We start from the raw sequence: 15,481 nt of genomic DNA on the forward strand, positions 1-15,481 counted from the left end.
GGCCAGTGGTAGAGCTCCCTGGCAGGATTAGCATTTTAACTAACATGAAAGGAAAGTGAGGATGATGGAGAACATTGGAGCATGCTGACCAGCTGGAGACTGTTCAGGCAAGTGTGTCAGTAAACTGTACACTAATCCTTAGTTTACTGTAATCCTTCATTTCATGGTATTACTTTACTGAAGGAAAGAATGGTTATCATTTGAAGATTGACTCTAAGCTCCTAAGTAAGAGATTTTTAGAGGTAGGTTTCTCATAAAATGCACAAATAAATAATCTTTTTTTTCATGAAGGTGAGTTGCCTTTCCCTGGAGGAAAATGTGGACAGCGATCCATGTAAATTTGCACTAACATCAAGGACGGGCGATGTCACGGAAACCTTTATTTTGCATTCTGCCAGTCCAGGAGTCCGCCAGTTATGGATCCATGAAATTAACCAAATTTTGGAAAACCAGCGCAACTTTTTAAATGGTAAATTATTTCCTTTCACTGAAAGTTCATAATTGAATGACTTGGTTCTTTCATCTGTTGTTTCTTGGATTGGAAATGTTTTGTAAGTTTTCTTTTTCCTGAGCTAATAGAGAACAGTTGGGGGATATGTGCCGCATTTCTGCTTCAGAACAGATGCTAGCATCTATTATAAGAGTGGTAGTCTGAATTTACATGGTGTTCTCTTGGTGAAATTTTCCAAATGTTTTGTGGGAGTGAATCAAGATTGTCACCATCCGTTGAGGTGGAGAGCTTGTGTACTCCTTTTAAGCAAAGCAAGCCTTTAAAGGCTAAACCCAAGTGGAATTTTAAGCATCTATTCAGAATATGTTTTGCTTGTGTTATTTTTGTGGCCATTGTTGTCACATCTTCTTGGGGCAACATTCAGATTCTGCAGGAGAAAAGTAGAAGGTGGTAGTGTCTGTTGTGACACTAGAGGGTTCTTGCTGTATTTTTATATCTATCAGTTGTTGCCCCAATATAGATTTTTTTAAAAGAGTTACAGTGAAGAGAATTTGGAGTTACACCTGTTTTTTCCAGGCTTGGCTGCTGACCAACAGTGTGATCCTAGAGGAAAACTTTTCTTCCTAGTTTCAGATTCTTGATCTTTAATATAGGCAAATGTAGCAGGTTGTGAAGGTGAGCTGTAGAAAAGTGAGTTGAGGTCTATGGCATGACCAGCATTGCTAAGGAAATTTATTTGAACAGCACTTCCCTTTTTGCCAGTAATACATGTCTGTTTTAAACTGTTCCTGTTACCTTTCCTGCCCTCTCTCCCCCGATCGCCTCCCCTCCCACCCCCCTTGCAGCCTTGACGTCCCCGATCGAGTACCAGAGGAACCACAGCAGTGGTGGAGGCGGCAGCGGGAGCAGCAGTGGTAACAGCAGCGGTCCCAGCAGCTGTAGTGGCATCCCCAGCTCCAGCCGTAGCCGGCCATCCCGGATCCCCCAGCCTGTCAGACACCATTCCCCAGTCCTGGTCTCCTCTGCAGCCTCGGCCCAAGCAGAGGCAGACAAGATGTCAGGTATGTCCATTCACAATCACTCCCTGCCACACTACAACACCTCCTTAGAAATTGGCCTGAGCCAGCCAGACAGGCACCCTCCCAGTGCAGAGCCGGATGGTCCTCAGAGAGAAGCTGAACAGATTCCCAAGATGAAAGTTATTGAAAGTCCCAGGAAGACAGCAGGAAACATTTCTGGCTCAGCTGATGGAGCCCAGAAAGACTCACGTGGAAACTCAGAGGACAGTCGAACAAGAAACAGCATAGGATCACTGACGCTTGGGAAGCCAAGGCCAGGAGCCATCTCACCAATGAACTCTCCTCTCTCCACGACTTTCCCTTCTCCTTTTGGCAAGGAAACCTTTCCACCCAGCAGCCCCCTGCAGAAGGGCTCCTTTTGGAGCTCCATCCCAGCATCCCCTGCCAGCCGCCCTGGCTCCTTCACTTTCCCTGGGGACAATGACTCCCTCCAGCGGCAGGTCCACCGCCACTCTTCACACAGCAAGGACACAGACCGCATGAGCACATGCTCCTCGACCAGCGAGCAGTCAGTTCACTCCACCCAGAGTAATGGGGTAAGAGCGGAGCACCTCTGTCCTGCGAGCTCTTCTAAAACCTTCCCATGCTCCCTTTCTGTGCGTTGCCATCATTCTCCGTACTAACTTCTGGCTCTCGAGTGCTGTACTGCTCTGAAATAATCAACTGTTCAAATATCTTCTGCACATTAAAAAAAACAAGAGTGTCTACCTCTCTGTGTATGTATACATGCGAACATAGCTATGTATACAGACACAAAAGCGACTGCTAACATTAGATGCAATTTCTGCCTCTGCTGAAAACATAGGTCACTAAGCTGATAACTACTAACTCGCTGTCCTTGCTTTTTTCGTCTCTAATTTGAAGGCACATAATTAACATGCTGAAGCGTGGCAGCCAGAGCACCTTGGGGTATGCATTGCGCCAGCACACTTAAACCTGACTTCAAGATTTTGGCAGATTGCCTTGGGGCTTTTTTCCCTTTCACGCACAAATTCGCCACCATTGTTCTGTTGAGTTTTAACTTCGTGGAGACATCTACAGTCCCTGGGCCGCTTGATTTTTATTTTTTTATTAATTTATTTCCCTCCCCTCCTTTCAGCTTTAGTTGTTGTACAAAATTCTGGTTTTAAATCTGTGTTTGATCAAGGAAGCTTTCTACAATCCACTCAAAATAGACCGACAAAACCTAGCTAAAATAATCTTCCTTCTGCTACAATCAAAACAAATAGCCGCTCCACTTGTCTTTTCTCCTTTGTAAGAAGAACTGGTTTAGGGTATCTGGAGATTCAGCGTCTTAGAATGCACTTGGTGTGTTTGTGTGGAAATCTGAGGTTATCTACAGAATCTACGTTACCTGTAATAATGTCGGCCAGGAAAGCAACACAGCAATCACAGGGGCTTGTGCACATATAAAACAAAAATGTGGAGGCTCTTGCCATGGATGTGGTAGGCAGGTTATGGTGCCTTTCTTTTTAAAATCGCATTTGATTTTTCTCTCACTAAGTATTGTGTTCATGAATGTTTGTTTTTCCACTCTTTCACAAATAGTATGCAATACCAATTTTGCAAATCACCTAATTTGCTGGACCTTTTTTAAATGCATGCTTATCTTTATAGAACTGTTTAACATACAATGCTTTCTTGACTTCTTAGTTCTTATACTTACTTTTATAATAGCTTCAGAAGAAAAAAATTATGCTTTGCATGTTTTGTATTTTTATCCCAATCTTCCTTCAGCCTTTTTTTTTTTGTTTAGCTCTGTCTTGTGTTTATTTTTCATCTAACAAAATGTGATGTGATATAATGTAATATAATATCTGGGGTAATATGAGTATTTTGCACTTAGTGCATAGTATGTGATTCAAGATGGTGATATTTTTTATATGCAGAGAAGACTTGCATAATGGTAATTCAGGTTGTTCCATTAGAAAAAGAGAGAGGGAAAGATGGGCTGGCACTGAATTTGCAAAACATTTGGATTTTGATACTGTCTCAGCAAAGGCAACATTGGTTGGTTTTATCTCACTGTTAGAGGTAATCACGGAATGCATACCTTCTGCTTCACAACTGTGTCTTTTAGTTTGGTAATTGAGATGGACCATCAGTCCTCATTTATAACCTCATTTATAGACCTATGAGCAAGATTTCACACCACACAGAACAAGCTAGAGAAAATAGGTTGTGAAGGTTTATTTTGATTTAACCACTTGTGTGTGTATATTTACATGTGCATATGGTTATGGTTGATTACTTACTGAAAGTTACTTCTAAGAAGAAAAAAATTGAGTAGGTTTTGCTAATTGAGAAATATGGGAGGAATTTTTTGTATTTTAGTTGTAGCTCCTCCTCTAATCCCATAGTTGAGGTCAGTGATGACCAGCAGAACTTGAAGCAGAAAAACCTTAACTGTGTAAGAATAATGATTTTATTGCAAGGCAGAAGAGAAGGCTACCTTTCTGTGGTGAGAATGAATGCTGGTATAAACACATTCTCAAGAACATTTGTCATTTAATAGTTACCAGACACTTGTTTATTTAACAGATTTAACTGTCCTTGTTGAAAACAAGAAATATTTAGAGTTTAATATGATCCTTCAAGACTTAAATGTTAAAAAGAAATACTATGTAGCAGAAAGGCCAGTGTTTCAGTTACACGAATTCTGCTGCATGCTAAGAAGCAGTTATGTTCAGGAATAGTGTGTGGGGCAAGGTTTGGTGCTTAGGTTGAGATTGCTTCTTCTCTTCGTCTCCCTCTGTAAGTGTAACAGGAGGAGTTAACAAAAACAGCTTTTTTGAATAGAGTTGTTTTTCATCTAGGTAAAAGAATATAGCAAGTTGTAATTTTAATTTAAATAATGACTGAAAATTAAATTATTTTGTTTTGTTTAGCTATGCCCAGTTTGCCTGAATTGTGGAAAGGGCTTGCAAATACAAAAGGGCATGCAGACAGTCCTCTAAATTAGAAAAAACAAAGTCTCCTACTGGAAATGCAGCATCTGAAATTAATGTAAATATACTTTAGTAGAGGTACAATCCACGATATGATCTTTCTCTCTGAAGTAGCATTTGCTTCATCATCCTAATAAGGCAAAAAAAGAGAAGACTTGAATCACCCAGTTGAATGTAACAATCCAGCTAGAATAAAATGTACAGTCACTGGAAACCCAAGCCTCAGTGTGCTGAATGTGCTATGAATGAGTAATCTGAAGCTGTTCCTTTCCAAATGTCTTGGTTTCTCAGCCAGAGTACTCATAGGGAAGCGCAGGCACAGAGAGGTGGAGTGACTTGTTCAAGGCCATTAGCAGATTGGAAGAGAATGTTGTTTTCAGGGCTTCCAGTGTACCACTGTGTCCACTGACACCTGCTGCATCTCCTCAACACTGAGGGAGAAATAATTTGGCAGTTTTGAGAAAAAAGATTACACTGTTTAATTCTTGTGTGTCAAGCTTTCTACTAGCACATACATGGTGCTAACATGTGGTTATGCTATATAAGCAATAGGAGTCTCCAGCTACATCTGAGTACTAATTTCCTTCTTCAGCTTAGCTACTGCTGAGCAATAGTGAGCCCTCACTGCTAGTGAGTGACCTGAAATAATTTGAAATAAGAACAGAGACGAAAGACAGGCGCACACAAACATACACACCTCATGCCACATCATTAATAGGCCATCCAGTTTGTTTTTAATTTGTTTCAAGGAGGAAATAACTTATCGAAGGAGTGGATTATGTAATCTTGTAACAGTTTCACACTTCCATTTATTAACCTCATATACTGAATACATGCAAATGGACAAAATAAGTCTTACTTTTAAAAATAATAATTTCTAGTGAATTTATAGTCAGAACAAGGATTTTTGTTTTGAAAGTAGTATGATTACAACTGATCCACCATAATTAACTTTCTACAAATGCTTAGTGAGGATCGTGAAGAGTAGATGAAAGTGTATGATAAACAGCCTACATCACTCAGCTATCATAGTCACTAATCAATTAGAAGTGATTCTGATAGTATAGTCAGCCTGTTTTGACCAAGAAATTAATAATTTCTTATTTCAGTAATTTACCTCATCCTCTGCATTTTAAGGAATAAACCTGATCATACAGATTCAACCAGAAATAAACCATGTGGTTTTGAGACACACTGTCAAAAGCCTGTTTTGTTCTTTTGTACCTTGTCATGTTTTGTGTGCAGAAGGCTGGTGTCTGAGATCTGACAAATAGTTAGGAAAGAGTATATGTATTTTTTGTTGTTGGAATTTCCAGTGTTTATGAGCTAATGATTATGATTTTGAAACTGCACTTTTAAGACCATGAAAAACTGTCTTACATGCTTCTAAGTTTTGTTGCCTGATGAAGATGTGAGGTTCAGTGTCTGGGCTTGAAAAGAAGATGAGATCTATGGTATAAACTGATTCTTAGTTAATGGAAATAATCTTAAGTAATGGGAATCAATTTATGCAGCAGTGGTATGTGAAGATATTCAAAGATCAAACTAATGTACAAGAAAATTAGACTCAGGCAGCTTTAAAAGAAAAATTGTTGCTCTTTTCTTTGACTACAGTTTAAACTCTGTGGGTTATGCAGGTAATGTATCAGGCCAAGAACAGCTAGTCTTCTTCATGAACTTTAAACTTGATTCTCTTTTTTTCCCCCTTCTCTCTGCTTCTGACTGACACTTGCAGAGTGAAAGTAGCAGCAGTAGCAATATCTCCACCATGCTGGTGACACACGATTACACGGCAGTGAAGGAGGATGAGATAAATGTCTACCAAGGAGAGGTCGTGCAGATTCTAGCCAGCAACCAACAGAACATGTTTTTGGTGTTCAGAGCCGCCACTGATCAGTGCCCCGCAGCTGAGGGCTGGATTCCCGGCTATGTCTTGGGGCATACCAGTGCAGTCATCATTGACAACCCTGATGGAACCATCAAGTGAGTGCCCGGGTGTGTGTAGAAGGGGAGGAGAAAGAAAAACTTACAATTTAGGCAAGGCTTTGAACCTTTTAAACCAAAAGTTGATGTGATCATTGAGAAATAAATGAAAAATAAGCAGAATGAGTACTTAAGAGGTCCCTTAGCAAACTTCAATATACTAGCTAGTAAGAAAGATCCCAGAAGCACATATTCTTTATTAAAAACTTTAATAGCCCAGTCGTCTGGGAAAAGAATGCTTGATCTAAGAGCATAAATGGTTTATTTAATAGAATGAGTTACCAGTCTAGACATCGTTGTCTAGGAAAACAGGGAGGGGATGTTTGTTGAAGTGAAACAAGATTTCGGAGTTCCTAGATCTCCACTTTAAGCCACAAAGAAAATGAAAATGACTGGTTGTGCTCAGAAGACCTCTCTCAAATCTGCAATGGAAGAAATTATATCAAATTTCTTGGTATTGAATTTTATATAAAGCTCCTGTAGGCTGTATTTGGTACGGGTTTCATACCAACCACTGCTCACGTTGATTGACAGTTTGTATTTTCACATAGCAAGTTTACCATTTGAGCAGTGATTTCAAGAAATACTGAAATACAGACTACATTACTAGCTTGCTTACAGTTTTAGCCAAGGATGGCATCTCTTATGTAATACTTAATGTATTTCATTTCACTATACTGTAATACATATAAGTAACATTTTGACATACTTGTCCAGTGACATTTGAAAATAATATAGCACATAACATGAGGAAAATTGATCGAAGTTTCCTGTTCTGTATTCAGGAAGTCAACGTCTTGGCACACAGCACTCCGATTAAGGAAGAAATCTGAGAAAAAAGATAAAGACGGCAAAAGGGAAGGCAAGCTAGAAAATGGTTACCGCAAATCCCGAGAAGGACTTGCCAACAAGGTTTCTGTAAAGGTAAGTGTTACACAGATGTAGTAGTTTCTGAAAGTTGTTGGGTTGGGATTTCTTTAAAAGTAGCTTCTGTCAGAATTCCACAGGAAGGAATCAAAGACAACAGTGGTTTTAATGGACCTTTCTGAAAACAGGAAGGTATAATCTTCGAACCTGCAAGCATGATACAACAAAAGGATACTGCAGAAAAAGAAAAGAGTAATGCAGAAATTATTGAATAATGTTCAGATGTTTCATGGATTTTGGACCTATCGCTGTGCTTGGTTTTCTACCATTCTTTAAGTTATTATAAGCTTACCAGGACATTAATTCTTTAATTTCTTCTTTTCAGCTTCTCAACCCCAATTACATTTATGATGGTAAGTTGCTTTAATTTTTAAAAGTTGCAGTCAATATAATTTGATTCAGACATTATTTGCTTGATATGAGTTATGTTGGGAACTGAGGGCATTGTATCAAAATGTACACAGGCACTTTTTGGATAAGGCAGAATGAAATAACATCATATTTATTTTTTAAGATGCAAGGAACTTTTTTTTTTTTTTCCACAAATCCAAAACAACATAAAACACAAGGACCATAGTATTTTTTCTGTATGGAGACTGTATGGAAGTTGGGCCTTCCTTAATTTGCAAAAAGGCCAGGAGTTGGAACTGCTTTGTTTTTAACCTTGCAGCCTAGGGAACGTTCAGGACCTCTCCAGTGCAGAGGCTAATCAAGACAAATATACTGGCCCCTTGGGGACAGGGCCAAACTGAGTTTTTGCCTTAATACACAGAACCAAACTTTCTGAGTTTCATCTGTGGAAAAGGGAAACCACCCAGCACCTCAGTGGATGAAGTGTTTTGTGTTCCCTTTTGCAAACTTAGCTGGATATAAAGATAGCTAGCTGGGCACATCCTTAAATACTGCCCTGTAGAGTTTCCTCAGCTCACCATAAACAGGGTGTTAGGTTCACCATGATATGTTTCATGGTTATCTGTGGCATAGCAACAGTGTTGTGTCCAAGTTCATGTAGAGGAAAATGCACTAGCTCTGCAGAGCCTCAGCAAGTTTCCTAACCATGGATCTGCTCCAATGATAGAGGGATAGATACATCTTGGAAATGTAAAGTACCCTACTATTCTGTCTAATAGAAAAGAAAGAGCACAGGGAATAGAAATTAAATGTATTTACTTCAGTTGACCTAATGCCATTAATTTTCTTTTTTCCAGTTCCCCCAGAGTTTATAATTCCATTGAGTGAGGTGACATGTGAGACAGGAGAGACCATCGTGCTTAGGTGTAAAGTCTGTGGTCGCCCCAAGGCTTCAGTTACTTGGAAGGGTCCTGATCATAACACACTGAGCAATGACGGTCATCACAGCATTTCGTACAGGTACAGTAATTTGTACAATGTTTAACAGGAACTGCTGGAACAGCTGTATTTTTTATCTGTCCTGGTGCAGGGCAGCTTTTGGCTGTGAGGCATGAAAATAGGATTGCCCTCAGACAGAGAGGGAGATTTCACAGCTGAGATTTTCCTGAAATGTTGTGTAACTTCTGTGTATGGCTGGGGTGCCAAAATATCATATTCACTTGATTTTTAAAAACAAAAGAAAATTAATCTGTTATTTCTGATTAACTACTGCAGCAGCTGTTGTTCTGTCACACTGACCTGGTGCTTGAAACAGAACAGTATGTTGTGACATGCCAGATACTGTGACAGTGACAGATCCTGCCAGTCCCTCATTTCCTTTAGTAGCTTTCGGATCACACTACAGTAATTTGCAAAGAAAAGCCTCTGTTTCCTACTGAGGTGGCAATGTCACTCTTTATTGTTGAAGCATGGATATTAACATTTTTGCCTGGTTTTAGCTTTGCTGTGATAGAACTTTACAGAATAACTGGTAACTCAAACACCTGATTAATAAGAGAAATGGTTATTTTGGAATGGGAAACTGCATGTTAAAATTTTTTTTCTGAAAAAGCATTCTTTCATTCTTTTATATACAGAAAATGTTGTTTATTGAGTAACTTCAGTGTGAAGAAATATCTTATGTATGAATTCAGAATCAAGAGCTCTTTTATGAAAACTGGATGGCATATTATACTGTTTTTCTTTACTTCCTGCTGCTCCTGCTTTTTGTTTGGGTTTGTTGTTTGTTTGGTTTTTTTACCAGAGTGTCAGAGGTAGTGTGGTGGCTTTGCTTCTGCATCCAGGGCTGTTGTGAGACGAGTAAGAGTTAGATTTGCTAGGTTTAATTCAGTGTTACTCATTACTCTTACAGAACTATATCCAGTAAATCAGGTTATCTGTGGCTGGCAGATTTTTAGAAATAGTTATGACACTTTCTTTGAACTGGGGAAGGTGGTCATCTTCCTATGTTCCTAAAACTTACCTTCTTTTTTTCTCCTGAAACTGTGTGGTGAAGACCGTGGCAAATAGTTTTTAGTTCAGTCAGTAAAATGACTTGTAGTAACTAAGATGAATCCAAAGAAAAGCAATAAGAATGATAGAAAATCTTGAAAATATGCATTATTGTGGAAAAAATAACACAATGTTAGGGTTGGTTTGAGCCTAGTAAAGTGTAGGTAGGACTTGCCAATTGTCGTGGTTTTGCCACGACACCAAGTATTTGTAAGAGACTGTTGCAAATTAAATTACCTGCTGTTCATGTCAGATGAGTCAAAAGAGTACTAGAAATTAATTGCACAGAGTAAGATTTAAGTAGACCTTTAAAGACATTGAATAAAAAGTGTGATTGAATAGTGAGAAAGATTAAGGAAGAGTCTGCAGAATCTTTGTGCTGTGGTCTTACATAGATTATTGCTGTTGCTGACCTGGAGCTCAGGGAAAACTTAAATCCTTTTTAGTTACCTCCCATCCTCATTCTCCTAGATTCTGAGGTCTCCAAAGTTGTGAAGTGTGCCTCTTGTGTTGAAGAGGAAGCTCCCTCTTACAAGGAGTGAATGCTCTGAAAGTACAAATGATAGATCAGCTGATATTTGCTGGGAGTTAGGGTTGGAAACAAACCTTTCAGAAAGAACAGTGATGGACGTTTGTCTTGATACAGCTTCTCATAACTTGAAGAAGGTAAAGGAAGCAGGAAGAAACAGGGAAAGCACTTGAGTTTTCAAACACAATGGAGCCTGGGGCATGCTGAGACAGAGTGTCAATGAGGATGTTTTTCTAATAATCTGTAGGACATGCCAAGATACTTGATGAACACAAAGTGCTCACATTCTGGAAGACACTTTTGATATGGCAGGGACAGGGTTAGTAATGTTTGTCTAGAGAGAGATACGGGCTGGAGACTAAGAAGTATAAACAATATCAATCTAACTTGGTCTAGTTTTCATATCCTAAGGTCTGCAAAATTAATGTAAAGTTAACAGATGCCGTTGTGTTTCCCAGTGACTTAGGAGAGGCTTCGCTGAAAATCATTGGCGTCACTGCAGAAGACGATGGTATCTACACGTGTATAGCTGCAAACGATATGGGTTCAGTTTCATCTTCCGCCAGTCTACGAGTTTTAGGTAGGCCTGTCTCTTTGCTTTTTTTAAAAAATGTAGTTACTTTCAAAGTGTCTGGTACCCACAGAACAGTAAAAAGAAAAAGCTCAGCTCTTGGACATCCCTTTGTTAAAGCAGTATCGTAACAAGCGTTTTTACCTGTGATTTGTTGTTTGTTTTAGCAGGAATAGGTGCAGTTTTAGAATGTAACTGATTAGAGGTTCATACATAAATTATGTACTATCACATATGCATTTACTTGGCCAATATTAGTTCAAGCGCACTGATAAAATCATATTTTATCATCAACATTCTTACTTTAGTCTCAATGAATGTTACTGTGCTAACTTACAATTTCTAAAGTGTACAGATAAGAAAAGAGTAGCATTACTCTGTATTTTTAATTCTCCTTTACTAGAATTGTACAGCCACAATGTTTAGGAAAATATTATATAATGAGTTCTTGTCTTTGCATCATTGATCTACATTTAAGTTGCATGATTTCAGTACTTGAAGTGAGGCAACCTGATTGTTTGTGAGGGAACAAAAAGGAGACCTGCAAAGATGAAAAATGCCTCTGTTTTGGAGGCAGACGGCAAAGGGGAAAAAAGATTTTTATTTGATGTGTTTGATGACATAATGATAAGTTTTGGTGCATGTTTGTACGTTCAGTTATTCTTAAGTGTTCAAGATTCTCCATTTTATAGAAACAGGTAAAACAAAGAGAGACAGAAGGATAGCAGGCTTTCTTACATGCAGGTCATAATAATTGATGCTAACTGGGTCTTTTAATCCATGGAGAGGCCCATATATTTATCCATTGGTGAGAATTAATTCATAGATTTTAGCTTCAATGGCTTTGTTTCAAATTGATTTATATAAAAGAAAACAAGATATGAAGTGCTGCCCTCTGTCTTTGTACATCTGTCCAAGCTAATAAGGGGACTTTCAGTAGTCCTGAACCTCTCCAAAGTACATTCTTTATTGCCTTTTTTTCAAAGAATTTTGCTGGTTTTGTGGATTGTTAAACTAGACTGTGAAAGCTGTGTCCCTTCCAAATCTCATCTGAAATTTTGGGGGGTTTATATCCGGTGCTGCCATGCTGCCTATTGGCAGCCACAGTAAGTGCCTTACTGCCAGTATTGAGGTGGTGATTATTCCAGGCACTTCCTGCCCACTGACCAAGACAGACAGTAGTTAAGCCCTAGGATGAATTTGCTGCGATATATAAAGGAGTCAGAAAATTAAATTTTTATCTTTATACTAGTGTTTCGTGAAAAATATTGTTACTTTTTAAGGTAGTTGTTATACTGCCGGGTCACTGGTTTTTTTCCAGTGGCAGGTGTATTTTTGATTATGAGATATAATGTAAGATACCTTTTCTTTTTACTGTTGCCCTCACTTTGCCAAGGGTACTCTTCCTGTACAGATAGTTTCCACTGTACTTGAATTAGTTCCACTATAGAATTTGTTCTGCTGCATTGGCCAGGCCTCTTTGGTGTGTAATCCAGTTTGTCTTGCTGCCACCCTGTGTCATATAGGGATTAACAGGATGGGGTGATTCCTCTCATAGTATCTCAGCCAAGGAAACTTTCTAGTTAGGAGAGTAAAAAGCTCCTCATGGATAAGAATCAGTGTGAAACTGTGTGCTTTAAGGACCTAGTGTAGTGAGTGTCCTTCCAACATCAATTCAGAAGCCTAAAACTGATTTGACAAGAATAAAGAGTCGCGGAAGTCTTGTAGACTAAACTACTGTCTTTCAGACACAGTCTTTGGTCTTACTGACCTTATCCAAAAGCAAGTGTTTACTTTTCTATCAAAACTAAACCAGAATTTGGCATGTCATAGTTACTCTGCAACTAGACTCCAAAGGACAGGCAGCTGTATTTTGCTAGTCCTACTCAGCTCTACCAGTACTTTTATGAAGAAGTTCTGGCCCCAGTTTTTCCAGGGCCATTTCACCCTTCATTTCCCCTACCAATAAATGCAAAATGAAAACTCTAAGTCTGGATCACTAAGTAAGGTTTCAACTTCAAATTTTGAAAGTATTTTTTAGTCCTTCAGACTTGAACTGACTTTCCATTTGATTATATTTAGCTCTTGTGCAAAGAATAAAGAATACTCTTATGTTGCTGTAGCAGTCATTAAAAACTATCAGTAAAGTAGATGATTACAGAAATAATTTTCTTTCTGAGCTGCAAGAGGATGGATAATATGAGGCCTTTTTTTGAGGCCTTATGAATTGTTTTTTAATATGGACACAGCTTCAAAAGAAAGATGATAGAGCCCAGTCTGACTGAGGCAATTCTTCCTAAAATCTATTCTCTAACAGGATAAGAAATGCAAGTATTTCTCCTGCAAACATTTGAAATAACATATTGGTTATAATGACAACAATTTAGTTTAAAATCTGAGTATAATAAATCTTGGATGTACTGTTCTTTTTTTTTTTCCCTAGGTCCTGGAACTGATGGGATCATGGTAATCTGGAAAGACAACTTTGATTCCCACTACAGTGAAGTGGCTGAGCTTGGCAGGTGTGTTCTGTATGTCTATGTCAAAATACTGTCTTGTCTTTCAAAAATTAAATTCTCCTTGAAAAATACTTGTTGTATGAGCCTAAAAGGCTAGAATTGCATTGGATTAAATAGAAATGAGGAAGCAAAAGTTTTACCAGCACTAGATGGCACTGCATAAACAGAATGTAGTTAGGCTCAAGTGGTGTCATAGATTAAGGGATTTTATTTTTCTTTTAAATGTGCTATACAGTGACTGACACTGCTTCTCCAGTGAAGCTCTCTTAAACTTTTTTATTGAGGTTAGGAAAATTACAGACAGAAAAAAGTCTGAAAATGGGCAAAATTAGTCACATAAAAAATACAGTTGTCCAATTTAGTGGTAACCTTTGAAACTGGATGTTACTCTCTGACTTGAGGTCTCTGCAGTTGTGATAAAACAGATCTTTGTCAGGTTTATACAGACACAATTTGTAGTAGATGCATGCACTGAAAACTCTTATGTTCAGGAATTGCTCTGTAAGGGTAGCTTATTAGAGATCTAAGGTTAGATTCTCTTGCAGTATATCTTTCAAGTAAAAGTATGTCCTTATTGCATCTCTTGGCTAATTCTTTCCTTTCAACGTTGTATTCCAGGGGCAGATTTTCTGTCGTTAAGAAGTGTGACCAGAAGGGAACCAAGCGAGCAGTAGCCACTAAGTTCGTGAATAAGAAACTGATGAAGCGAGACCAGGTTACCCATGAACTTGGAGTCATGCAGAATCTCCAGCATCCCCAGCTCATTGGCCTTATCGATACCTTTGAGACCTCCACCAACTACATACTAGTATTAGAAATGTGTGTGGACTCTTAACGTTATCTTTAAAATCTTCTGAGTTTCTGGGGCATTTATAGTGGTTTATGAATAAGGAGCTCTAAGATTTCACGGACGTTTGAAAGCACATAAGGAAAATATTGCAGTTGTCTAATGCCGTTACTAAAATGTTTAGTTTATTACACAGAAGGAAACAGGTTGAGATATTAAATTGATATGTGGATGATTATCTTAGTCTGAAGGTCCAGCAATTACTTTGTATCAAGTGGCTGCACAAATAAATTAGGAATGTTGTGATCTGGTAGCATGATATGAAATCTCTTCTTCATACCATAGTCCTCTGTCTTCTAGCTGCTGCAGGCTACAGTTGTTCCTGTAGTCTATAACCTGTTAGGTTTTTCTTTCAGTTCTCATACATAGATTTATCCAGAATATAACCCTTGTAATTCTAACAGGGCTGACCAGGGTCGCCTTCTAGACTACATCGTGCGATGGGGAAACCTCACGGAAGGGAAGATCAGACTCTACCTGGGAGAGATTCTGGAAGCTGTGCAGTATCTTCATAACTGCAGAATAGCACATTTGGACCTAAAGGTGAGGTGTGAATGGGATTCCTGGCGGTGTGCATCGTTCCAGGCATAAAAATCTCCCTCTTCTAGGAAACTCGCAGCTGGGAACATAGAACTGTGAATTGCTTTGAGACTGTATGAACAATACAGCTGGGGCTCCATCCCCAAATTTTTTAGATCACTCTTAGCCAGCAAAGCAGAAACTTTCAGTTCCCTGTGTTCTCTCCTTATAGCTTGCTGACCCTGTGTGGTGCTTTGTGTTGGAAATAATTGCTGACAGGAACAGTTTTGTTTGATTTCTCTTTATTTACTCATTTATTTATTTACTTGCTGATAACTTGGCAGCACCAATCTGTTTCTTTCTCAAGAAGCATGGATTTTGTCGTGAAAGAGACTACTTTTCCTCTCTTGCTGCAAATATGTTTCTGATCTTTGCACTTTGAGGGCTGTGATACCTATGTGAATGGTACCTGTTTGGGCCTCTGTTCTATGCTTTGAACTTTACTTGAGCCACAAGGATTTGATGCATTTTAGTAGGAAAAGCTATATGACAAGGTCTTCTTTTGAATATTAATTAAAAACTTACTCTTTACACTTTTCTTCATTTGTATATGAATAATAAGGAATTTTAGTATTGACAAGTCATCTTTGTAGGCAGAGTCTCTTTGGACAAATGGGGTCATGGTGAGATAAAGCAAGAAGAGCC

General features: G+C 38.7%; 1 protein-coding gene across 1 annotated transcript in view; it reads left to right on the forward strand.

The window, feature by feature from the left end:
* Window positions 1-15,481, forward strand: part of TRIO (trio Rho guanine nucleotide exchange factor) — a 251,538-nt gene that overhangs the window by 233,478 nt on the left and 2,579 nt on the right. The window contains 10 exon segments of the mRNA XM_050315905.1: window positions 292-469; window positions 1,297-2,066; window positions 6,214-6,461; window positions 7,247-7,385; window positions 7,714-7,741; window positions 8,597-8,759; window positions 10,779-10,900; window positions 13,335-13,413; window positions 14,029-14,229; window positions 14,662-14,800. Coding sequence (XP_050171862.1) covers window positions 292-469; window positions 1,297-2,066; window positions 6,214-6,461; window positions 7,247-7,385; window positions 7,714-7,741; window positions 8,597-8,759; window positions 10,779-10,900; window positions 13,335-13,413; window positions 14,029-14,229; window positions 14,662-14,800 — 2,067 coding nt within the window.

The sequence above is a fragment of the Myiozetetes cayanensis genome, unplaced genomic scaffold (genome assembly GCF_022539395.1).
Source record: "Myiozetetes cayanensis isolate MyiCay16 unplaced genomic scaffold, myiCay2020 scf1, whole genome shotgun sequence".
Classification (NCBI taxonomy): domain Eukaryota; kingdom Metazoa; phylum Chordata; class Aves; order Passeriformes; family Tyrannidae; genus Myiozetetes; species Myiozetetes cayanensis.